Below are 25833 nucleotides of genomic sequence, written 5' to 3'. Positions count from 1 at the left end.
AGGAGCAGGAGATAGTTTCAGGTCATCAAACAACATCAGGAAATGGGAGAAAGAGAATCAGCGGAGAACAGCAGGTGGATCAAGAGGCAGTTGAGGGAAATATGTCAGACAGACCCACTAGTGAGACCGATCCAGCAAAGGGGTGGGGGGGTCAATTGGTCCAGGGTGGAGGTATGAGAGAATGGCACTGTATCTAGAAGGTTCTAAAACCACCTGCCTAGAGAGAAGTCAAAGATGCCTGGGAAAGCTCTGGGGCAAGGGAGGTGCTCAAACCCTGACAGTCTCCCCTAGGTACTGCAACAGTCATCCCAAGTTGGCATAACAAGTGTTCTCACCAAGATTAAACTGTACTTTCGATTTCTGAGAGAAACAGAGAAAGGAGCAAGACTAACAGGCCTTGAGACCTGCTGGACTGGGACTTCCCTGGAGTAATCGTAAAACATTCAAAGGACTTGGTTGTAGAATCTAAACCTCGTAGAGACTGTTGGATTCGTACTGCAGAAGGTAAAACAGGGTGCGGAAAACATGAAAATCTGGCATCGTGAGAACTGTCATTTATTTGGGTTTTCGTAAAACCTGGTTGAACCTGAGCCCGTATGAGTGCCCTTTGTGTATGTCCGCCCATCTATCTGAGAGGGGTATTGGCAAGCGAACCTTGGTGCCGGAGGCACTCTTGCTCCCACCACCACCTGAAAAGAAACAGACATTGCTTCAGGGATAGAAGGAAACATTTGCAGGGGAGTGACTCTTGCTGGCTATTGCTCCTTAATTATGTTTTAATTGTTATCAATATCCTGTCTTATCCAGAACAGGACTGCGAGACTTGTCCTTGGCCTCAAGCCCTGGGATCGTATCTCTCCAGCTCTGAAATCCCTCCATTGGCTGCCAGTGGATGCAAGGATTAAATTCAAAACCCTCTGCATTGTCCACAAGGCTTTCTGGGGCCTGGGTCCAACATATATTCAGCTATCTCTGCAAATACCTCCCATCTCGAGCACTCTGCTCCTCTAACTCTAACTCTCTCAGGGTCAGTCGTTTCTCAAAGAAACAAGCTGGGGAAAGATCTCTGTCTTCGGCTGGGGCCTCCCTCTGGAACAGCCTCCCTGCCACTCTAAAACTTGAGGAGAACCATCTCTGGTTCCGGAAGCACCCCAAAACCTTCCTCTTTGCTTCTGCCTCCTCCTCCCCTCTCCCCTGTTGATTCTACGCTCCCTCGGCACCATGCACCTGGCCACCCTCTGTCCTCTGGGCCCAGGTACCTGCTCATCTTGCCACCCTCACGCACTGCCTCCGGGCCACCCGCTGCACTGGGGTCTGTATCTGTACCCATACAGCCCTCCCCTTTTCTTCCTGCACTTTCAGACCTACATGGCCTGCTGCCATAAACCCAGCACTTGCCACGTGCTGGCTGCACTCCCATTGTTTGTTGCCTTTTTATTATTTTATTATTGTTTTTGTTTTTTCCTTCTCGCTCCGCACTCTCCTTTTGTTCCCCCTTCCATGCACTTCTCCTTCTCCCTCTACCCTGCACTTGCGCGTTCTCAATGTCACTGGGCCTAGTAAGATTGTTGTTTTTGTTCTCCCCTGTTCCCTTTCCCTTGCCTTGTCACGCTCTGAAACACTTGTGTATGAGCGCGATAGAAATAAAAAATCAATCAATCCTTATACAGCTTCACAGACTTATTTATGCTTTCACCTGGGCAAGTCACTCAGTTTACCCTGAGTATTTGATGCCTTATCATATTTAATTTATAGTTACAGGTGAGTTTCCCCATTATCCTCTCTCCATACTTCTCCTTTAGAAAGTAAATTGATCTTTGGTCACTCCCAAAGGGTGTCCGAATTGTACTGGGCAATTTTGTGGATGCTTTGGATTGGGTTCTTTTCAGGGTGGGAGTTGGTGGTAGGCGTGAGGGGTGGGGTTGGTTGAATACATTTTCTGTGAAATACAGAACTCCGTTTCTAATAGCAACTATGTTGTAGGATGAAATCGTTTTAACTATTGATGAGGAAGGTACAGATGTGGTTGTCTTGGCACTCCCCTCTGGGATTCAGTCCTTCTTAAAGATAGTGTTTAACGTTCAAGGGATGAATTCTATGACAAGACCGGAGGCGAGCATCATGCTTTATCTTCTTTAATCCTACTTAACAATAGCTTTTTAAATCTTCATCTTTTTCTTAAAATATATAGTTTATCTTTTTTTGTTTTTTTTTTTAAAAGGTGCCCAACTGGCATGCTAAATAAAGAAAACAAAATACACTGAAACAAACAGAGGTGCATCAACTACATTTCCCATGAGTCTCTGACCCCCTGGTAGTCCTAGCCTCAATCCTGCCCTCCAATGAGGTGTACTCCTCGGGTATGAGTGTCCCTCACAGCTAAGTACCCTATTACTCTATTACGGTTTCAATTAGACACTGTATTAAAAAACTGTTGTAATGCGCAGCGTATTCGCGGCAGCGCGCACAGCGAACATACTCATGTAGCTGCGTATATATTTAATTTATGAACATTTGATTCATGGATATTTAAATTGTAAATATTTAAATTATATATTTAAATAATCCCGAACGCGGTTTCGAATTCTCTTTCTGCTATATCGGGCCCGCAGGCGATCTCGCTTGCATTAGGGCTGGAGAGATTTTCATGTGAATGCGGACGTTCCTGCGGCCTGAGGCAGATCGCTGGCCTGACTGGAACTTCTCCGCGCGCTTCAAGAGCTTGCGCATGCGCGATGAACTCTAATCTAATAACGTTCCATTCACGAACAGGGTAACACGCGTACGGCCGCTCCGGAGCGCATTACGCAGCCTATTGAGCATATCTCCTCTAAATTTCACAGCGTTTCCTCCGATTTAAAGAGGCTGAACCGAGATTAGGGTTAAAAAAATAAATATATATATATATAAATATATTTTACTGGAGGAAACGTGTGACCTGCACTTAAAGCACATAAGGGTCAAACCAGCAGAGCTACAGGGCCTGCAGCTGCTCCTCCCTACCACAAATCCACAGAAAAGGCCTCTGACAGACCAGAGGAGTACTGGTAGGACTACAGCGACCAGGAACCTGAGTTCCTAGAGGAGGAGATCGACATGTCACAGAGCTTCAAGAGAGTGCTGGGAGACTCTCGAATAAAAGCAGTGGCTCAGTGAGTGCAGTCTATACAGGACAGACTACAGGTCCTGGAGGAGATATTGGGCACCAGAGCTGGCACACAAGATGACCCAGGTGAGGGGACCTCCACTAGACAGCCTCTAGAAAATACCTCAAGGGGGTGTAAAGTTGCCCAGAAGAGGAAACGCTCTTCTACGCCCCCCGGGCTCTGACATGGGGAAGGATGAAAGGCCCCAGGAGGCAGCTGATGCGTTCAAGAGACTTAAGGGTGCCTATTAATCAAAGACATCATCAGTGCCCAGCCTCGTACCCCCTACCCCACGGGCTGATAATACAGGGGACGCTCTCTCTTCCTCTGAGGTATACGACCAAGAGGAAGGACAGGACGAGGTCAACAGCCTTGACAGAGAGGAGAGTAGAGAGCCAGTAATCAAAGCCAGTTTAGTGGAGAGTACCCCAGACGAGGACACATGAGACATGTTTGAGGCCAAGGCTATTAGACATCCCAGATCCATAGAGAGGACCCCATCTCCAAGAGTGACGATCTATATGTCACAAAAGATTAGGAAACCACTGGACAAGGAGACCAGATTTCGCCTTAGAGCGGAATGCCCAAGACCTGAACTCTCAGGCAAAGTAGCAGAGACCCCAGAAATGGATCCAAAGATGCTGACCTTTGTTACAAAAACTAACAGATGCCCGGAGAGGCATGTATAGAGCATGGAAGTCTTGTCAAGACAAAATACTTGATCTTGCAGGACCCATCGCTAAGATTATGGACCTGGCGGAGAGGTCCAAGGCCCAGGCGAGCCGGTGGATCCCTCAATTTTGGCAGGGTAGGCTCAGAGAGCCGTCTGCTTGATTGGAAACGCAAATAGCGCAATCTCTGCACTGAGAAGATCTATGTTATTGAAGATCGATAACAAGCTGGGAGACCTAGCATCCTACGAAGCTGGTGAGGGTGCGCTTAGCCTACTATTTGGCGACACTTTTGTCAAGGAAATGAATACATTTGTAGGGACCTACACAGCGCTCGAAAAAGGACAGTCCTCCATAAGAACAGTTTTTCCCAGTCGGGTTTTTGCAGGGGCCAGCCGTTAGAGGTCGATCGTCCGGCCCCTACAACTCCAACTGGAGACCTCGGGGCCCGTGAGCCCAGTACTGGGAATCCCAGCAACAAGACTCCTTCTTTCCCAATAGAGGTAGAGGATTCAGGGGATGCCGAGGCAGAGGATACTACAGGCAGAACAATCCCACAGGTGAGAGAAAAGTCAGTTATATACCCCCCAGTGGGCGGGAGAACCCTGCTTTTCATGCACAATTGGCACAAACTTTCATTAGACACTTGGGTGCTACAGACAGCGCAGGGATTGCACTAGATTTCATTGCAGAGCCAGAGCAGCGAGCAGCCTTGCATCGCATGCATATCCCTTTAGCAGAAAAGAAGCTTCTAGATGCAGAGATTCGCGAGCTAGTGTGCAAACAAGCCATAGAGAGCCCAACCCCACGGTATGGGATTCCTCAGCAACATGTTCCTTGTTCATCGAAAGGGCAAGGTACGCCTAGTTATCAACCTGAAAGAGCTAAACAGCTGGCTGATATACAGACATTTCAAGATGGAGGGAATCCATCTGCTCTCAGACCTTCTCAGGAAAAACGATTGATAGCGCGTCTAGACTTGAAAGACGCCTACCTCACAATACCCATAGCTCTGCAGTTTCGAGCCTACTTACAGTTCGAGTGGGAGATGGAGATTTTGCAATTCAAAACTCTTCCTTTCGGCCTCGCCTCAGCTCCCTGGGCCTTTACTAAGCTTTTGAGGCCACTGGCGACAGCCCTGAGGAGCCAAGGTATTCAGATGATCATCTACCTAGACGACATCCTATTCATGTCGGAAGTCAAGGAGAGAATGCAGAGCCAGGTTCAATACACAACATCTCTCATAGCAGGACTAGGATCTCTAGTCAGCAGTGAGAAATCAGTACTGACTCTATTCAGAAGGATAGAATTTCTAGGCTTCACTATAGACACCAGGAAGGCCACATTGGAAGCTCCCGTCTGCCAAGATAAGAGCAATAAAGAAAGACCTCAGGTCAGCTCTGAGGAAGACGGTTATATCGCTTCAGAATCTAGCCAGGATAGTTGGACTACTCGCAGCCTCCATCCAGGCCATCTTCCCCGGTCCCTTACATTATCGAGCCCTACAGAGGCTCAAGATCAACTATTTACAAAAGGGCTGGAGATACCATCGGTTAGTACCGTTGGACGAGGACAGCAGAACAGAACTCAGATGGTGGCTCCACAATATGGAGGCTTGGAACGGCCGCGCCATATTCAGAGACCTTTCAGAACTCACCATAGAATCAGACGCCAGCAGATGAGGATGGGGAGCCAGGTGCGGAAACACAGAAACAGGGGGGAAATGGTCCCAGGAAGAGCTAGCCCTGCACATCAACTGCCTGGAACTTCTAGCGGGTTCTTTCGCAGTCAGAGCCTTCACGAAAGACAGAGTGAAATGCTGCATCCTCTTACGGATGGACAACATATTGGCGGTCAGGTATATCAACAAGCTAGGAGGCATGAGATCCAAGATGCTAGCAGAACTAGCCAATGATTTCTGGCACTCCTGTTTAGAGAGAGAGAGAGATAGAAGTCAGGGCCGAATATCTTCTGGGAGTGAGGAATACAGTGGCAGACTGGAACTCCCGATACTTACTAGATTCCAGCGACTGGACTCTACACTGTTCAGTCTTCGACAAGTTACAGCAGAGATGGGGACCCCTACATACAGATCTCTTCACCTCCAGGCTGAATGCACAACTACCCAGTTACCTCAGCTGGAGACTGGACCCAGAAGCGATAGGCACGGACGCTTTCCTGCACTACTGGAGGGGTCACACACATTACGCCTTTCCCCCCTTCGCGATGCTGGCGAGTGCACTAGCCAAGGTGCGCAGAAACAGAGCGGAAGTGGTCATAGTGACACCAGAATGTAGATCGCAATCTTGGTTTCCAGTTCTGATGGAACTTTCCACGGATTTCCCCCAGAGGATTTCTCACAGGCAGGATCTTCTATTAGATCCAGCAGGAGCTCCTCACCCGCTAATTCAGGACCAGACGCTAACCCTCTTAGCCTGCAGAGTTTCAGGCGCAGATGGTGCTTCCCGGGACTTTCAGAGGAACCTACAGAGCTTATTAAGATGTTGTGGGCCTCTTCCACTATCCGGAGCTATAATTCTGCATGGCATGCCTGGGATTCATGGTACAGGGGGAGGAGTTTTTCTCCCATTTCAGCCCCTATAGTTCATTCAGGTGGTGATTTATTTTAGCATCTATGACCTCCGAGGGGAGGGCCTTCAGAACTGTAGGAGTGTACAGGTCGGCCATCTCAGCGGGACACGATTTAGTAGACGGAGTGCCAGTAGGAGAGCACCCAGCAGTAACCAGACTACTAAAAGGGATAAAAGTAAGCAAGCCACCAAAGCCGAGGTACTCATCCCTGTGGGACATTAATAAGATACTCTACCTATTCGAACAAGGGCCCACAAATTACCTTTTGTCAAAGAGTCAGCTCTCAGGGAAGCTGGCTACATTGCTATGTCTGGTATCCTGTAGGAGAGTGTCAGACGTCAGAGCACTGGAAATCGATATCTATCCGGAGGGAGTGCATTTAATTTAGTGCAGCGTACTAAAACCAACTCAAAAATTATTACCTATCCCTACTTTCCCGGCAATAGCAAGCTCTGCGTAGCGCAATGCATAAAGGCTTATGAGGCAGTGACAGCGGATGCAAGACCTAGAAATGTGGCTCGGCTACTGATAGCACGCAGAAAACCATATAAGGCAGTTGCCCCTGCTACTATTTCAAGATGGGTCAAGGAGGTAATGGACACGGCAGGCATAGACATTTCTGTATTCGGAGCTCACTCGACCAAAGGAGCAATGGCCTCCGGAGCTTTTGCAGCAGGCGTTACGCTGCAGGAGATCATGAAGGCAGCAGACTGGTCCAGTGATTCTGTCTTCAGGACTTTCTATTTTAAGCTAGTACAGAATATTGCAGCAGCAGTAGTAGTACAAAGCTTTGAACAAGCATAATGCTCGCATCCGGTCTTGTCATAGAATGAAGATTGCCAAAGCGCATAGCGCAGGAAGTCTTGATTCTATTAAAGACACAGAGGTGAGCATTATCCCTCCCAAGAGCAATTCGGTTGTCAGTAAGAACATACACATCTTGACAGCAAATGACCTGTACAGAAGTTTAACTGTGTTGAGCATTGTATCAGAAGCTAGGGGTTCTGAATGTATATTTATGATGTGATTTGCAGCGAATTCCTCCCCCCCCCTTACATTTGTGATCTCTTTCCACATAGGGGATGACCAGAAGACTTCTCGAGAATAACCAGCTAGCAGATCAGCAGTGAGGATCTAAGAATCGTACAGAATACTGAAGACAGCAAGTTCAATTATGAGACTGTTGATAGACTGTTGTTAAGGTTATAAAGTTCGAAAACAGGCAAAGAAGAGGAAGGAGCATAGCCAGAGGGACACTTATACCAGAGTAGTACAACTCATTGGAGGACAGGAATGAGGCTAGGACTACCAGGGGGTCAGAGACTCATGGGAAATGTAGTTGATGCACCTCTGTTTGTTTCAATGTATTTTGTTGTTTCTTTATTTTTCGTGACCTTTTTAAAAAAAGATATATATATATTTTAAGAAAATGATGAAGATTTAAAAAGCTGTTAAGCAGGATTAAAGAAGATAAAGCATAATGCTTGCCTCTGTGTCTTTAATAGAATCAAGACTTCCTGCGCTATGCGCTTTGGCAATCTTCATTCTCCTTTGAAGACACAGGCAACCAACCCGCCAATAGCTGCACACTCTTGGAAATGATATCTCCTTTTTACAAGAGACATTAACTGATGGGTGACACTTCGCTCTAAACCCTGTCAGATTTTCATAATTGTTAAGTGAAAAGGGGGGCATGTTTTTGTAATCCAAAAAACCTGCCGGTTTAGGCCCCAACAATTTCACAGGACACTCAAAGTTTCATACTGATGGAAAAACATGAACTGGTGGGCAAACACACTTACTCTGGCATTTGGCCCCAACGTCCAGCGCAACACCTTTTTTAGGGACACCTTTCTTGGGATAGCAGAGTTCGACAAGGGAAAGGTAATAGAGGAAGGCATTAATGTCATATTGGACCATGTAAGCGACAGACCCAACCAGATTGCTTGGGCCTCAGCCTATAGTGAAGCCATTTCAGATTTAAAGTTGTCCAATGTATGGTGTCACATCTATGATTTAGACAGGAAATACTCACATTATTCACTTGTCCATAAAAGCTACTTTAGGATGGACTACTTTCCAATAGCAAATTCTCCGAGGCTCCACGACTTCAGTTGACATCGCCCCGGGAACAATTCTGGTCTAAATATTGTGGCATTTAGCGTGCACACTTAGCGGTGAATCCAATCAATTGCATACAAATGATGCACAATTGGAGGACTCTGCAATGATTAGGAATCAAACCAACTACCTCACACACTATTTTAAACAGGACACCTGGCAGGTCTGTATTGCTCGTCTATGTGAGATGGTCAAGCCAGTAATTGGAGTAAAATTATCAATATAGCTCCAGGATGTAAGGCGGCTAGAGACAAATAGATGGTGACATTTCAAACCACGGTAATGGAACTTGAGACATGTCACAGGACTACGCTATCCCACAGAACATTTAGAAAGTTGTATACAGCATGGGTAGAACCTGCAGCCTTAGCTGTGGATGCTACGATGCATTGGGTTGCTCAAAACCACACAATTCTACTTCTGCCAATACAATTAAGCCATTAAGATTCTGGCTTACACATTTAAACCCGCTCTCTAATCTTGTAAATGGATCACAACTCTCAAGGATGAGGCACATATCCTACACATAGATGAACCTTGTGGTAAACTAGGGTTTTTCTCCCCCCGCAGGATTTTCAAACTTAGGTGGCCTCTCCACTGTGTACCTGATACGCATTACTGTGTTCTGATTTTGTGGTAAACTAGGACTGCTGCTCTCTTCCTGTCCGCTTGCACTTGTCCTGTTTCCCCCCCCCACTCCCTCCTATTCCATGGTGCTCTCTATCTCACCGATCTTTTCTAACTGCTTCTCCATTGACTATCCTGCTCTCCTCTCTAAATCTGGTAGGAAAAAGTTTAAAAAGGACTTCCTGGTCTCCAACCCAGGCCTCCCTATCGCTGACACCTACACTAGTTCCTCCTCCAAGGAAACTCTGACTGACATCCTCTTTTTCGTGCCTTCACCTGACCTATGGACCCTTCATATGGTCTCTGTGCTCTCTCTTTTCTCCTCTTCTCCCATTAATGGTGGCACCCGTTGGGATGTCCTCTTGGCCTCCTTCCACTCCTCTAAGGCCATCATTAATGTCTACGCTAATGGGACCGTCTTGGTCCAAGGCCATCAGGCCAACCTTCACCTCTTCGATAGACGCACCCCGCGCCTCATCAACTTACCTTTCTCTCCTGCTGTGCCCCCTCCTTTGTCCTAGACTACCTTGCCTCTACCCTCCCCACCCACCCCCGCTCTTGCTCGTTCTTCACCTCCGCAGGGTGTACCTCTGATCTGTACCCCTCCCTGAAAGAAGTTCTTCAAAGATGGCAACCTTCGCCACATTGCCATTCTTAACTCTCGCTCTGCCGTCAAACATTCCTCTGATATCTGCCGCCTTCTTGAGGAACTTGACCTTGACGTACTCGGTCTCACTGAGACATGGTTCACGGCCAGCTCTGTCACCAGCTTTGACACACTACTACCTGACGGTTACAAGATCCTCTCCGTGCCCAGGCCCAACAGTGCTGAGGGGGGTGTGGCCCTGATCTTCCCTGAGTGGATTCCTGCCACTGTTACGCCCACGCAGACCTACTCCTCTTTTGAATGTCTTGTCTGCCGACTCTCTCTCTCTCTCTCCTAGCCACTCCCTTACCGTGGCTACTATCTATCAGCCACCTGGTCAAATTTCCTCTTTCCTCTCATAGTGGGTGGACCTCTCCTCCTCACTCCTGTCCTCAACCACTCAACTCCTCTTTCTTGGTGACTTCAACATCCACCTGGATACCTCCTGTCCCCCCTCTGGACTCTTTCGAGACCTCTGCAACTCGCTCTCACTCTCACTCTCTATTCTCCCGTCTGGGCCGACTCATTCTGCAGGGCACACTCTTGATGCCCTGATCTCCTCTGACCTTCCCCTCTCTGTCCCTCTCTCCACTCCTCTCTCCTGGAGTGATCACTTTCTCCTCTCCTCCCACCTCATCCTCCCTACCCCACAGACAAAGCCACCCCCATCACTGCCACCTTCCTTCTCGGTCATCCGACCCATGAAGCGCGTGTCAGTTGAGGCTTTCGCTGCCACCTTCTCGCCCCCTCCTCTCCCTTTGGCTGACTCCCACCCTGACACAGCCCTCTCCACTCTCCACTCTGCTATATCCGATACTCTTGATATCCTTGCCCCTGTCATGAGTATCCGCCTGAAGGCCAAAGCTAAATGTAACTCCTGGTATGACTTGGATCTCGTCACCCTCAAACGAAAGTGCATGGTGGCAGAGAGGAAATGGCGTGGTTCATGTTCATCCTCTGACAAACTGGCCTGTCGCCTACTCCAAAGGCAATACCGGCTCTCCGTTCTCACCAAGAAGAGAGCCCTTATCCAAGCCCGCATCTCTGCAGCATCTAACAATTCGGCCCAACTCTTTGAAATCTGCAAGGAGCTGGCCAACCCTGCTGCAGTCTCTACCTCTCCTGTCCCCTCCCAGGACCTCTGCACGGCACTGGCCTCTCACTTAATTTCAAAAACTCAGGACATCCTATCCTCACTCTCCTCCTATCACCTCCCCCCCTCTATTCTCTGCCCTTCCTCTGGCCCTTCTGCAGCCACCCATCCTCTCTCCTTCTCTGCCTTTCCCCTTTTTTCTGCTGACAAGGTTTCAAGACAAGTCCGATCTATGAAAGTCTCGTCAAAACAGGTCCACCCCTGTTCCTCCAAGACTACCAAGGACCACATAGACTCCCTAGATCCTGCCCTTGCTGACTTCTGCAATCACTCCTTTGCCTCTGGAGTCTTCCCATCCCCTCTCAAGCATTCCCTTGTGCACCCCCTTCTTAAGAAACCCTCTTCCGACCCTTCCTGCCTGGCTAACTATCGCCCAATCTCTATCCGCCCCTCCCTGAGCAAGCTCCTGGAGAAACTGGCCATCTCCCAGCTCAATCTCCATGCTGAATCTGTTGGTAGTCTTCATGACCATCAGAGCTGCCAGAAGCACGGAAACTGCTCTCCTGAACATCCGTGAGGAACTGCTCTCGAACCTTGACTCTAACATTCCATGTGTTCTCATTTTGCTTGATCTCTCTTCTGCCTTTGATACTGTCAACCATACCATCCTGCTCAACCGTCTCCGTGATAGCCTGGGTATCACTGGTCAGGCTCTGGCGTGGCTGACCTCTTTCCTCTCCAATCGACCCTCCCAGGTCCAACTGGGGTCTTTCCTCTCTGACATCTTTTTCTCTACCTGTGGTGTCCCCCAGGGATCGAACCTCTCTCCCTGGCTGTTCAACCAGTATCTGGCACTTCTCGCCCACCGCATTGCTGCTCTCTGGCCCAACTTTCAGTGCTATGCGGATGATACCCAGCTCATTTTCAGGCTACCCTCGACCTCCTCTTCTCCTTCCCTCATCTCTGACTGTCTTTCTGCTATCCAGGAATGGTGTGCCGCCAACGACCTCTGCCTTAATGCCAGTAAGACTGAGATTCTACTCATCGGCACACCCACTCCCTCCTTCCCTCCAGCTCTCTGGCTGGCCTCTCTTGGCCCTCTTCCTGCTCCTCCCTGCAAGACAAAAAACCTTGGGGTCATCTTCGACTCCACACTCTCCTTCTCTCCTCACATATCCAACGTCTCTAAGAAGTCACACTACCAGCTACACCTCCTCAGAGGTATCCTTCCTTTCCTCTCCTTCCCCCAGAAGCTCACTGTCTCTAGAGCCCTGGTTCTCTCGAAGCTGGACTACTGTAACAGTCTATCTAAATCTGCCCGCCTCTACTCTCCACCCTTTGCAACTCATCCAGAACAGGACTGCGAGACTTGTCCTTGGCCTCAAGCCCAGGGACCGTCTCTCTCCAGGACTGAAATCACTGCACTGGCTCCCAGTGACTGCGAGGATCAAGTTCAAAACCCTCTGCATTGTCCACAAGGCCGTCTGGGGCCTTGGGCCAAAATACCTTCAACTCTCTCTTCCTAAATATCTTCCTTCTCGAGCTCTTCGCTCATCCGCCTCCAACTCCCTCAGGCTCAGCCGCTTCTCCAAACAACGAGTTGGGGGCAGATCCCTCTCCGCTGCAGGGGCCTCCCTCTGGAACAGCCTTCCTGCCTCCCTGAAACTTGAGGAGAACCATCTCCGGAAGCACCTCAAAACCTTCCTCTTTGCCTCCGCTTTCTCTCCCCCTCTCCCCTGCTAATACTACTGAAACTGCACTGAATCTGCAACTGGGCCACTCACCGTTCTCGGTCCTTGGCCCAGCCACACTCCCCTGCACTGCCTCCATGGCAACCCCTGCACTACAGGACTGTGTCTGTATCGCTACAGCCCCCCTTCCCAGGACTTGTCTGCACTTACTTCGCACTTGCCACCAGCTGGCCCTTGTTATTTATCCTGTTTGCTGTATGCTACTGTACTGAACTTTCCCCTCTCCCTTTCCCCCTTGCACTTTTCCCTTTCCCTCTACCCTTTGCACTTGCGCAATCTGAATGACACCTGGCCTAGTAGGATTGTTGTCTGTCTCCCCTTGTTCCCCCCCCCCTGCTTCGTCGCGCCTTCAAACACTTGTGTACAGGCGCGTTACAAATGCCATATCATATCATATCATAACCAGGTAAACGTGAATTACTGTTGCATCACTTTTCAGCTCTCTTTGCAGCTCAGTAATTGGACCCTAAACATGAGAATTGTCATAAGGAGGGAGTCTCTGTCGAGAGTTGGGGTTGGCAATAGGAATGCTCTTGATTCATTGAAATCGCACTGTTGATCAAAGCTCTCCCAAACAATAATCGAGGCTCAAACAGGCTGGCAGCCTCATTTTACAAGATGTTCTGGATGGTCCTGCAGATGGAAAAAATACTTTCAAACAGGACCCCCTTAATGCAATGAAGAGACAATCATCACCATCATTAATCTTAAAGTCAGATCAAGTTGCTAATCACTTCTCACCATTGTATTGCAGTCCACAGTTACGATACATAAATGTAGTCTAAGGTACTGGCTAGTCGCCTACCTCCACTACATCCAAAGCTAACTGACCTTGGCCAGACCGGATTCTTCCTGTGTAGACATGCCCACAAAAATCTATGGCTTTTAAACACTCTACAGAGAGAAAGTGAGAAGACCCCCCCCCCCCCACTGCTCAACTCTTGGTCAACACCAATAAGGGATTGAACAGAGGGGAATGGAATTCTCTGGAGAAAGTCTTCACTCAATTTGGTTTTAGGCCAATTTTATTGGGTCATTGCAGGCGAATTATCGAAGCCACCACACTCTAATTAGAGTGAATAATTTGATCTCGGAGCCAATTCAGATATCACAGGAAGACAGACAGGGTTGTCCAACATACTCCATGGTCTTTGCCCTTACTATGAATCCCAGGGACCAAAGGATAGGGAACTGGGCAGGGATCCAGGGTCTTAAGATTTCAGAAGCGCAACACAAGTTACCTCAGTTTAATTAAAATATCAACTTTCTTCTACAAGAAGACACAACCACACTGCCAAAGCTTATGAACGAATGAGGCAGCTTTGAGTATATCTCAAGGTATAAGATTAATCAACATGATGGAACCCACTGAGAATTCTGCAGATGAGATATCACATGGAAACAATTGTACTTCAAAAATCTTGGGGTTTATTCAACTTAGTCTGCCTCATACCTATACAAATGCAATATACTTGTGCTGCTTTTAGACGTATCACACCGCCCAGTTAGGCAGAAATGACCTAGAGATTATTGTTTTATTGAGTCACCGCCATCAAGATGCATTTACTTCACAGACTTGTGCACATCTTCCAGATCCTTCTGCTCTAGTTTACACTGACCAACCTTTTAACATTCTAACAAGCTCGTCTACATTATTTGTTGGTATGGGAAGGGCACATGCAGCGGGTGGCATCCAATACTCTTCTAGCTAGTTGCCTTAAGGGTGTCTTGAAGGTCCCAGACCTTACTAAATATTTGCATGCAGCACATCTTGGTCTTAGATTCGATTGACTCGATAGGACTTCTAAAAAAAAGGTGTTAACTGGAACACACTTATGTTTCAGTGCAGCTAGAATCTGTTCTAGGAGGTTCTGGTAGAGCGCCCTAATGTAGTTTTTAGGTGTTTCACAGTCACTGATAGGGTACTGCCAAAAACCAAGATGCAGGTTAAAAGTAAATGCAAAGGAGGATTTGGTGAGGTTGGGACTTCTATATGCTAAAATCAAACCCACATCTCTAGCTGAATGTACTGTTGAGTTCTCACCCCCCAAGAGAGAGAAGACTTTAAATATCTACAATAGAGACAATGACTGTCTCAACTAAATATCGACTTTCAGGGATACATGGCTCTCTCTGTCCTTAAACAGCTTCCTCTTTCAGGGTGGAAGAAATGTAGGATTCTCGTGTATTTAAGTGCCTGGAGACTGGACACACTGCATAAACACCCCAACCTGTCCACGTGGGAAGAAGACTGAACTATATGATATCTCTTGGTAAAACATCTGGATGAGAGACAATAACATTTCCTTGTGTACCCGTATTAAGGAGAATCCCACCAACTTAAGGATGCACAGTACTTAACCCCCATTCTGACTGATTAAAATCGATTCTGATGTGAGGTGCCTGCTAGACAGGGGCATGATGTTCCATATATGGTGATTTGTTACATGGTACAGCTCCCTACTTTTGACGTCTTAGATTGCATTAAACATATAGCACGGCAAGAACAGCCTCTGGACCTCAGGTGGTGCTTCTGGGGGTGTGGATGAATGAAACTACTACAGTTTGTCAGGTCCTCCGGTTCAGCTAGCTAGCCAGATGTTAACAATCTGCTTGGCAATATCCAAGCAGTGAAACTCTCCTGGGCTCTCTGTGCTGCAATGTGCTTAGAGTAGGCTATGGGATTCGATGACTGATAAGATCACGGCAAGTTGGAAGGATGATTCTGACAAATATGTTGTAACCGTGTCCCCCCTTTATTGAACTGGTCAATGAATCAAAGTATAAGTTATCAGTATTTCATTGAACGTTTTTTGGTTATGGTTATGCACATAAACATACATCAAAAAAGGTAATACAATTTTAATGATAGTATATTTTTCCAAGTTGTTCTAAAAAGTACCCAGAACATAGCACTGTCTAACCCAAGAATATATGTGCCCATCAGCCCTCTAGCAGTGAAGGCAGTGGAGGATTTCTTCTTCCACAGCCAGGTTGCCAGACAATTGTGTGCAATATGTGCCACAATGCGAAATCAAACAGGTAAGAAATGTTAAAATGTGCCGCTAATGACACATCTGTACAACATGAATAATTCCTCTTATGAAGGCACTTGTGCGAGTGTCTAGGAATATTGTGGCTGTGCCGCGCAAAGGTGCCACACGTGTTGGTTTTACCAGGCGTTCCCCTATATGGAAATGGTGCATGGACACATTATAAATGCAATGGCTGATGGAACACTTTAGTACAGAAAAATGGATGTGTAGTGCAATTAAGCAATTTACCTTTCAGAAAACTGCAGAGAAATTATAAAGGCAGACCCCCAAAAAGCTTGATGTTACTGCACGATAGAGGCAGCTCAAAGAGATCCCTAAAGGGTAGTGAGTAGGAATGGCCATGGGTAGTATATTGATGAGTAAAAAAGGCAAACCACCTACAGACTGTGTCCCAATTTACACCCCATCTCACTCCTAGCTGTACTCCTATGCCAATTGTTTTGGTTATTTTGCCACACTTAATAGCCAAACATATCAAATGGGCACCTCCTAAAACCAATGAGCAGATCCAATTGATATCTGCATTTGAAATTAGTAATAAACTGGTACTTACATCAACGATAGATGCAGCGCTGCTGTCCAGGTGCTTGTACAAATCATACAAAACCTCCCTCAGCTTCTTCATAGTCTTCTTGTTCGGCTGAAGAAGCATTGCCTGAAAGTTCACTGGCAACCCATATCTAAGGAGTAATCAGAAAGAAATAAGCATCATGGTCTTCAGAATCACTTGAGCACAGACAGGAGTGTCTGATAAATCTAATAAGAGACTTAGTAAAAACGTTCAAGATTGTTCAAATCGATAAATTAGAGTCATTGGACATTTAAACAACTCGCACTTGCCATGTGCTTTCCTTGGTTTATTTTACACAGGAGAACTATGTGTGCTTACAGGGCCATTTAAAAATGTAACATGCAAATCCATTCCGATTAAAGAATTAAACATATTTAAATATATCAAACATTCAGAATGCTAGCATGTAATATGTCAAATCATTCTAGTCTACGAATAAACAGACATACCATTTCACTTTCAGCTTATTTACAATTATAAAACACATGCACATATATAGCTTGCAGGAAAAGCGAACCTGTGTCAACAAACACCATCTGTGGATGCTTTCCTTTGACTTAAATTCTATGCTCGCCCCATGATATGGATACAATATTATTAGGGATTCCAACTCAAATAAAATCAGTTGGACATTTTTATAATCAATTAGTTACCTAACTGTAAAATCAGTTTACTCATGTTGATGCAATATTTGCAAACCCTTCTGCACGATTAGCACATTGTCTTGCAGAGGGCTATCAGGATCTGAGTTTGTATAACAATCTTGAACATGTTCAGCAGCCGCAGATCCAGAATAGGATGCAAGCCACATCCTCCTTCGGCAACAGAAAATAGGTTGCGTACCACCTCGTTTTGTGTGCTGCATCAGCGGGATCGTGCTCTTGGACAGAAGCTGATGGACCTCGTCTAGGAAGATGGGGTCCAGATAAGGGGGTGGCCTGGGGCCCATGGTCCGGAGAATGCTGGAGGAATGGAAGGCAATGACCCTGCTCCATGCCCTGTAAAGCCATAGAGCCAGAAGTGGTCCTTGACCACTCCGAGCTGCACAGAGAAAGCCTCCGCCCCCACTGACGTTCAGTGGCAATACTAATCACTGAGGTTGTGCGGCCTAGGGCATGGTGGGGACAAATGCTGCGGCCGCACCAGCTCTCTGGGCTCTTCCACCTTGCAGGAAGGGTCTGCCCTGCATTCTACCTGGGGCAGATTGACCGCAGCCCCTCTGGGCATAGGAGGTGGAGGGACAAAAACCCATTACTCGAGAGACGCGGACTGCATGGAGGGCTGTTGCACTGCAAGCCCTAAAGGCTGTTGCCTTTGGTGATGGACCTTCTGAAAGGCATCATTCGCCTTCGCTTCACAGAGGTCCTGGCCGTCGAAATACATGTATAACCACCTGATCTGGACGCCGGCCGCAAACCCTGATGAATGGCATCTGACCATAGTGCTCATGGCCATATACCTGCCCACATGGTCTGATGTGCCCAGCCCTGATGGCAGCATTTGGCATGCCACCTTGTCATCAGAGACCAAGGACAGGAAACCGTCCCTCATCTCGCCTTCCGGGACGTGCTCCGCCGCACTGGCCACTCCCGTCCAAAGGCTGAAGGAGTACTTTGTCATGACGCAACGGGTGTCAACTGCCATAGTGCAAGATGCCTGACACAACCACCTTCTTACCTAATACGTCAAACCTTTTACTCTCCCTGTTCGGAGTAAGGGACGGGAAGGTAGATGTCTTCAGGCTAGCAGTTGCAGCCTGAACTACCAAGCTCTCAGGTGAAGCATGGGAGGGGAGAAAATCAGGGTTCGAGGGGGCGGGACAGTGCTTCCTCACCAGTTCCCTGTCCACTGCCGGCCCAGAGGTAGGCTTCTCCCACACTTCCAGCGGTGTGGCCTCCACTGCCACATTAAAGGCGCACCACCAGAAGCCAGGACACATGCAGACTTGTAATCTGCCACTGCAAAAAGGAAAGGACCAGAAAACAAGTCTTCTCTGCCTACGCCCCAAGACTATGGAAACTCCTCCCAGTCAGCATCAGACTCACCCACCGCAAGGGCTTTTGTGTGCATTGACTGGCACGATTGGCAATCCAGGGCATTGTGGCCCTCACCCAAGCAATAGAGACAGATCCGGTGCGGACCAAGAGGCTGTGGTCCGCACAAGGCTTGAAGCCTGCGGCCTTACATAGAGAAGGCATAGCATAATAGAAATTAAGCTCAGCGTGCGTGTTCTGATGAGCGAACGGAGTGCACAGAAAAAAAAAGGAACTTCGGTCATGGGGCTCGCCACTGCTATCTATCTATCTATATATATATATATACATATATATATATATATATATATATATATGATACATTACTCGCCATAATCCTATTTCTGACGCTTGTATCTGCTTAGATTCACATGCTGTGCATAGGCCGACATCTAGTGGAAGCTGCAGAGTATTACAGTTTGTTTTTTGAAATTCGAAAAGGGGCGTCGAAATAGGGCATGCCAGTAATACTAGCCCTAGTGTGACGTCCACTGTACCCATGATCCCTCACGCGTGTAGGACCCTCAGATTGTATTTTTTCTGACATGAGGTACAATGAGGAGTAGCGCGAGTACAGAGTATCCAAGCAGATAGATGGATAAGACTACAAGCATCCATGCACCTTCTCTCAAAGGGTAGGAAGGATGGGCGCATGTGAATCTAAGCCAGTGGTCTTGAAACTTTTTTGGCTGGGGCCCCCCTGAGCATAATTTGGGCAAGTCGGGACCCCCCAGAAATGCCAAATGGACAGTATATATTGCGCGCCGTCACCTGCTCCCATCACAGTCACTGGGCTCCCTCATCCCACTCCTACCCAGTCCCTGGGCTCTCCCCAATCAGCTCCCACCACTATCCCATGGTTCCTGCCCATTGTGCTCCTACCATAGTCCCTGGGTGCCCCCCATCCCGTTCCCAACACAGTCTGAGGGCCAGTGGCGGCTGGTGATTTTTTTAAGTGGAGGGGCATAACTATTTCCCCCAAAAATGCCATAGCGACCGAGCATAGTGAGGGAGCCGAACCAATAAAGGTGGGTTCGGGGGGGGGGTTTCCCCCTGTGAATTCTTTTAAATAATGGGTTAAAATGTTGCATTGTAGAGCATACTTTTAACAAAAAATTGGGTAAATAGCCAAACATTTTGCAATTGGTGCTGGGGGGCCGAGAGGGCAGGCATTACATGTTTTACTGGACATCTATCATAGATATCCAGTAAAAAGATACCATCCCACCCCCTGGGCCCCACTGGGCCTAACACAATCAACATGATTATGTGTGTATGCAAGGAGCACATTCATACAGCAATCACTCTATCATTCACACGAGCATCTATCACCATACACTCACTCATAACATAAGCATAAACGCATCCATACACAAGTTTAAATAAAAACAATGAACATAAACGTACCTTCTGCATTGGCCTGCGTGTGGGTGCTGAAACACCCTGCTCCAGGCGCAGGAGCTCCCCCTCGGACATACAGACATGCAGTGCCCCAGCCAGCATTTCCAATGAGCTATGCAATGCTGGCGAAGCAAAACGCCCCAGCACTTGCATGGCTCAGTGAGCATGTGCGGCAGGGGAACTAAACTGAACTGTCAAAGGGAAACAGTGTTTCCCTTTGACAGTTCAGCCAGCCCAGGAGCACGCCATCAGCTGGAAAAAGCAGCTGAGGGAGTGCTCACTGTTTCACTGGGCTGGCTCCTTATCTCCTCCATAATGGGTGAGGGGCCACTGGGTGGGCACCCCTCGCCATTATGGATGAGCTGCCATTTGTCACAATTTACTTACATTTTAACACAAAGCACCCCCTTGGGTACTATTGAAACAGTGGGCTTCATTACAACCCTGGCGGTAGCTGCGCCGTTAAAACCGGCACGGCTGCCGCCGGAGTTGCATCCGGGTCCGGCACCCACGAATGGGCAATTACCGGGTCATGCCTAGTTAGGCGGACTTGATAATTCCCCTTTCACGGGTGCCGGCACCGGAAGATCCCCATTCCCTGGGCTCAATGTGAATAGGGAGCTCCGATGCACCGGCACTGTTAATAATGGTGCCGGCACATCCGACGAGCTGTGCTCGTGGGTGCCGCACGGCCTGCCTGGTCAGACCTGGCGGGCTGTCAGGCACCCGCAAGCACAACTCTTACTATGGCTGTACGGTAGCAACGGTGCCGGTAGCTTACCGGCACCGTTGTTACCGTACCGCCATAGTTGTAATGAGGCCCAGTCTGTGACTAAAGGAATGAATATCCATTTACAACTGCGGGCCACTTTTTCATTGTTGCTTGAGACAGTTTCATGCTTCAGCCCGCCCGACCATGTGAGCCACCCCTGCCCATTTCTTCCAATCTAAAAAAAGATATATATATTTTTTTTTATATTTCTTGCTGAGCTCTCAGGCCCCCACAGGGATGCACCCGCGGACCTCTGGGGGGTCGCGACCCACAGTTTGAATGCCGCTGATCTAAGCAGATACAAGCATCAGAAATATGATTACAGTGAGTAATGTATCCCTTCTGAGGCTTGTGGAATCTGCTTAGATCACATGCTGTGCATAGATTAGCGAGCAGTGTTAGAAGAAGGAGGTAGGATGTGATAAGGGTCATGAGCGAACAAATGTCTTAGAACTGCTTGTCCCACTGGAGTATCTGTCTTCGAATGAGTGTCAATACTGTAGCGCTGAGTAAAAGTGTGAATAGAGCTCCATATAGCTGCTTTGCAAATGGTGTCAAGGGGTACATTTGCAAAGAAAGACAGAGTGGCCCCCGTGCCTCTTATAGAGTGGGCCCTTGGCATAAAAGGCAGAGTTTTATCTGAAAGGGAGTAACACAGCTGGATACATTTGACTATTCATTTCGAGATGGCACCTTTAGAGACGCAATCTCCTTCTCTGCCTGGAGCTACGGAGACGAACAGTTGATCTGTCTTCCTTAGCGGTCTGGTCTTGTCTACATAGTAGAGGACCGCTCTTCGCACATCTAGTGTGTGTAGTTTCACCTCAGCAGAGCTTTTGGGTTCTTGGAAGAAGGCCAGTAGCTCAATGGACTGGTTAACATAGAATTTGGAAATTAACTTAAGTGAGAACCTAGGGTGAGTTCGTAGAACCAGTTTATCCTTATGAACAGTAAAGAAAGGATCTTGCACTGACAGAGCCTGAATTTCACTGACCCTTCTTATGGATGTAATGGCTACTAAGAAGGCAGTCTTATAAGTCAGGTGTTTGAGACTAGCTTTATGCATGGGTTCAACGGGGGGTCCCATGAGTTTAGCAAGCACCACATTATGGACCCACCCTGGTGGTGGGTTAGAAATTGGAGGGTGGAGTCTCTTCACCCCTTCCATAAAGGCTTTCACAACTGGCACCTTCCACCATGACACCTTGTTATGGGAGGTGGTGTAGGCTGACAGCGCCGCCAGGTGTACATTGAGTGAATTAAATACCAACCCTGTGTCCACTAAATGGAGCATCTAGGTGACAATATTGGAAGGAGTGCAATCAACTGGGTTGATTTGTTTATTCTGGCACCAAATAACAAATCTTTTCCGCTTATCAAAGTAACAGTGTCTTGCGCTAGGTTTCCTTGATTCTTTTAAGATATCCATACATCTCTGTGGTAAATTGAGATGGCCAAACTCTATGACTTCAGGAGCCATGCTGCCAAATTCATCGAGTTGGGTTGAGGATGCACGGTTTGTCCTCCGTGCTGGGAGAGTAGGTTGTACCAGCACTGGTGTCTGATGGGATTGCACACCGCCAGTTTGCGCAGGTGCAGGAACCACAGTTGTCTCGCCCACATGGGAGCAACTAGGATGCACGTCATCGATTCCCTGCGTATCTTGTTGCCCACCTTCCTCATCAGAGGAGTTGATGGAAAAGCGTAGGCAAACATCCCGACCAGTTCATCCATAGAGCGTTCCCCTTGGAGCCTGGCTGAGGGAACCTGAATGCGAATCCTGGTCATTGTCTGTTTTCGGTTGTGGCGAAAAGGTCTATAGTGGGGAAACCCCACTGTGAGAAGAGGTCTCCCACAACTTCTTCATGTAGACACCATTTGTGTTCTTCTGGGAGGGGATCTCTGCTCAAAGTGTCCAATAGTGAATTGAGATCCCCTGGAACATGTTGAGACGACAGGTAAATGTTCCGCCTGAGTGCCCATATCCAAATTTTCTGGGCAAGCCTGGACAGAGTTGGTGAACGAGTGCCCCCCTGTTTGTTTATGTAAAACATTGCGGTCGTGCTGTACATTAGGATCTGCACTGACAGGTTTGATAGGTGTGGTTCGAACGCTCAAAGCGCTCTGAAGACTGCCAGAAGCTCTAGCAGGTTGATGTGATTCTTGGTCACTGTGTTAGACCAGAGGCCCTGGGCTGTGTGGTGAAGGAGGTGTGCTCCCCACCCTGACAGGGACGCGTCTGTAGCGATTACGGTCTGTATGTCTGGATCATAAAAGTGTTTCCCCTTTGACAGGTTCTCTCTTGTCCACCAGCGAAGACTCTGTACTAGTGTTGGCGAAACAACCACTAGATCGTCCAACTGACCACTTGCCTGAGACCACTGTTTCGCCAACCATTCATGCATGGGTCACATGCGCAGGCGCGCGTGTGGAACCAGGTAAATACATGACGCAATCATGCCTAGCAAACACATCGCTTTGCGAATCCTTATCTGACGACTAGACTGATATTGAGGAATTTGCAGTAACAGATTCCGAATTCTTTCCTCTAATGGAAAGGCCAACCCCTCTTGAGTGTTTAGGACAGCTCCTAGGAACTGTTTGGAGGGGCTTGGCACCAGGCTTGATTTTTTTCTCATTGATTGAGAAGCCCAATTGGAAGAGGAGGTTGATCGTTCTTTGGATGTTGGATCTACAAATTACGGGGGTTTCCCCTGTGATGAGCCAGTCGTCCAGGTAAGGGTACACTGGGATTGCCTCCTTGCGTAGATGCGCCGCCACCACCACCAGTAGCTTGGTGAATACCCTTGGAGCTGAGGCTATACCAAAGGGCAGTACCTTGAACTGGTAGTGCTGGCTGTCTACCTTGAAACGCAAGAACCTTCTGTGCGCTGGGAACATGGAAATATGAAAATAGGCATCTTTCATGTCCATTGTTGCCATCTAATCTCCTCTTTTTAGTAGGGAGATTACCTCTTGGAGTGTAGTCATGTGAAATTTTTGAGGCTTGACATACTTGTTTGCAGGGCGTAAGACTAATACTGGGCGCACTGTTAGATCTTTTTTTGGCACAAGGAAGTAAGTTGAATAAATACCCTTGTTTACCTGGTTGCCCGGGACGAGTTCTATTGCGTCCTTTGCAAGAAGAATGACGATCTCCTCGAGGAGGATTCTTTGGTGCTCCAAGGAGTGTATTTTCTGTCTTGGAGGATGGTCGCGGGGGAATTCAAACAGTGCGATACAGTATCCCGTGGACACTCTGGACAGCACCCATCTGTCCGAAAGTGATCCCTTCCAATGCGTGGGTGAAGGTGGAAATGCAAACGGAATGGAATGTAACTGTTTGTTGGGGGCTGTAGCGCCTCTACCTGGGCTGCATCTCCCCCTACCACAGCCCCTCTTTTGACTTCTGGCAAAACCCTAGGTAGCCTGTTGGTTGCCCCCCTCCCACGATGCTCCTTGCCCTTGAAAGTAATTAGACCCTCTCTGGGAATTTTGGCCGTGAGAGCGACGAAAATTATTATTCCCTCGTTGGTTTGTGGGTTTATTAGTTAGTTGTCCAAGGGACTTTAGGGTATCATATTCGTCCTTAGATGTTCGCCTCCTCCACCGCTTTTCCAAACAAGACATTTGGTTCCACCGGCATGTCGATGAGGGTAGCTTGACTGCCTCAGCCAAGCATGTCTCTTGATGACTGTGCTTTCTGCGATGAGCCGGCCTGCATGGTCTGCTGTGTCAAATGTAGCCTTGAGAATGAATCCGGACACCGATCTTCCTTCCGAAGCAATCTGGGCCAACTGGCCCTTTAGAGGTTCAGGTGTTCAGAAGCTTTTTCTGTTGTTTCTCCCCTTTCCCATGTGTATGGGCATGTTTCCCTGACTCTTTGGCTTTCCCTGAATCTTTGAACGCCAGGTGTCAAGATTCGGAGGTGGGTTCACGAGGTTCTGGAGTTTTAGAGGAGAGACGTCGGAGGAAGACGTAGAACGAAATGCCGGCGTCGACTTTGAACGTGCTGCTTGGGGGTAAAGGTCGGATTCGTCTTCTTACGACCATACCACTGTGACCTTAGGTAACTTGTCACTCTTGGCAATCGTAGACGGTTGTGTGTCATGGGGTGACTGTGACCTGGAGCGCCCAGAGGACACTGATTCTGCAGACCGCTCTCTCTGTGCCTTTTTCTGCCGATCACTCGACACACGTGTCGAGTCTCGGGTGGGGTTAGTGTGTTTAGGTGAAGGTGTGTGGGTAGCGCTCTTGCTGCCGGGTGTAGTCCCCATAACTGCCCCGCCAGACAGTCCTCCGAGGTCGGTGGCTTGTGCTTGGGTGCCTAACGACACCCATGTGCCCTCCCCATCCGATATGGCGGCATTGCTGACATCCCTGAAGGAACCCACAGCGTCCATGGCCTCAAGCTGCCTGGCGTAGTGGGCCCAACGTTTGGAGGAGCGGTCCTTAAGTGTCTTTGCTTTGAAGAGCTTACACGCTCTGCAATTTGCTTCGGGGTGGTCCCTAGGAAGACACATATTACAGGTGTTATGCTCATCTACCCAAGGGAACTTACGGTTGCACTTGGGGCAGAATTTAAATGGAGCACTCTCAATATGTTAATATCTGGCAGAGGGTGAGTGTATATAGGAAAATAAACGAATGTGAGTATGTCCACCCCAACTCTCCCTACTTGCAGGGCCGAGGCCAGAGGCCTTCCGAGGCCCAAAGTTCATCGTGCAGTCTCGACGGCTGTTCGTTCTCCAGTAGCAGCGTCGATCTTCGGAGTCTCGACGTGGAATTTGAGGAACAGGGATTTTAGATTAATTTATGATAAATGGCTGAAAGCCAGGGATCTCCACAACTATGCTTCCGACAAGTATGGCGGAAAAAAACAATCTGAGGGTCCTACACGCATGAGGGATCATGGGTACAGTGGACGTCACACTAGGGAGAGTATTATGGACACGCCCTAGTTCGACGCCCCTTTGAGTTTTGAAAAAAAACGAATACTCTGCAGCTTCCACTAGATGTCAGTCTATGCACAGCATGTGATCTAAGCAGATTCCACAAGCCTCAGAAATATACATACACACACAGACCCCAAACTTCATGCCCGGTGCAGGGTTACGTAGAGGCGTCGGGCGGAGCCACGCTGTGCCCCCTGGCGGCAGAAACGTATACCAAGTACAGCTGTACTGGTATAGGGATATCACAGATGAGGAATCTGTGAGAGGAAGGAATCCATGATCACATGATCATGTTTTAATTTATGCAGGCAAAACAGTTGCACATACCGCCTTCCTTCATAAGGGATTCAAGAAGCAGCCAGGATGAGCATGCAGACTTCTGTATGTTTGGTATAGAA

At 48.1% G+C, this 25833-nt stretch overlaps 1 protein-coding gene across 1 annotated transcript in view; it reads right to left on the bottom strand.

Annotated features, from left to right (window-relative positions):
• The window catches only part of ATP6V1C1 (ATPase H+ transporting V1 subunit C1), a 1238716-nt gene that overhangs the window by 101939 nt on the left and 1110944 nt on the right, over nt 1-25833 (bottom strand). The window contains exon 12 of the mRNA XM_069621464.1: nt 16257-16383. Within this exon, the coding sequence (XP_069477565.1) occupies nt 16257-16383 (127 nt within the window). The remainder of the gene's footprint in view (nt 1-16256; nt 16384-25833) is intronic.

Source organism: Ambystoma mexicanum, chromosome 5q, assembly GCF_040938575.1.
Source record: "Ambystoma mexicanum isolate Mex_15411 chromosome 5q, UKY_AmexF1_1, whole genome shotgun sequence".
In the NCBI taxonomy this organism is placed as follows: Eukaryota; Metazoa; Chordata; class Amphibia; order Caudata; family Ambystomatidae; genus Ambystoma; species Ambystoma mexicanum.
The sequence above is the reverse complement of the archived record's forward strand: the minus strand, read 5'-3'. Positions and strand labels throughout refer to the sequence as shown.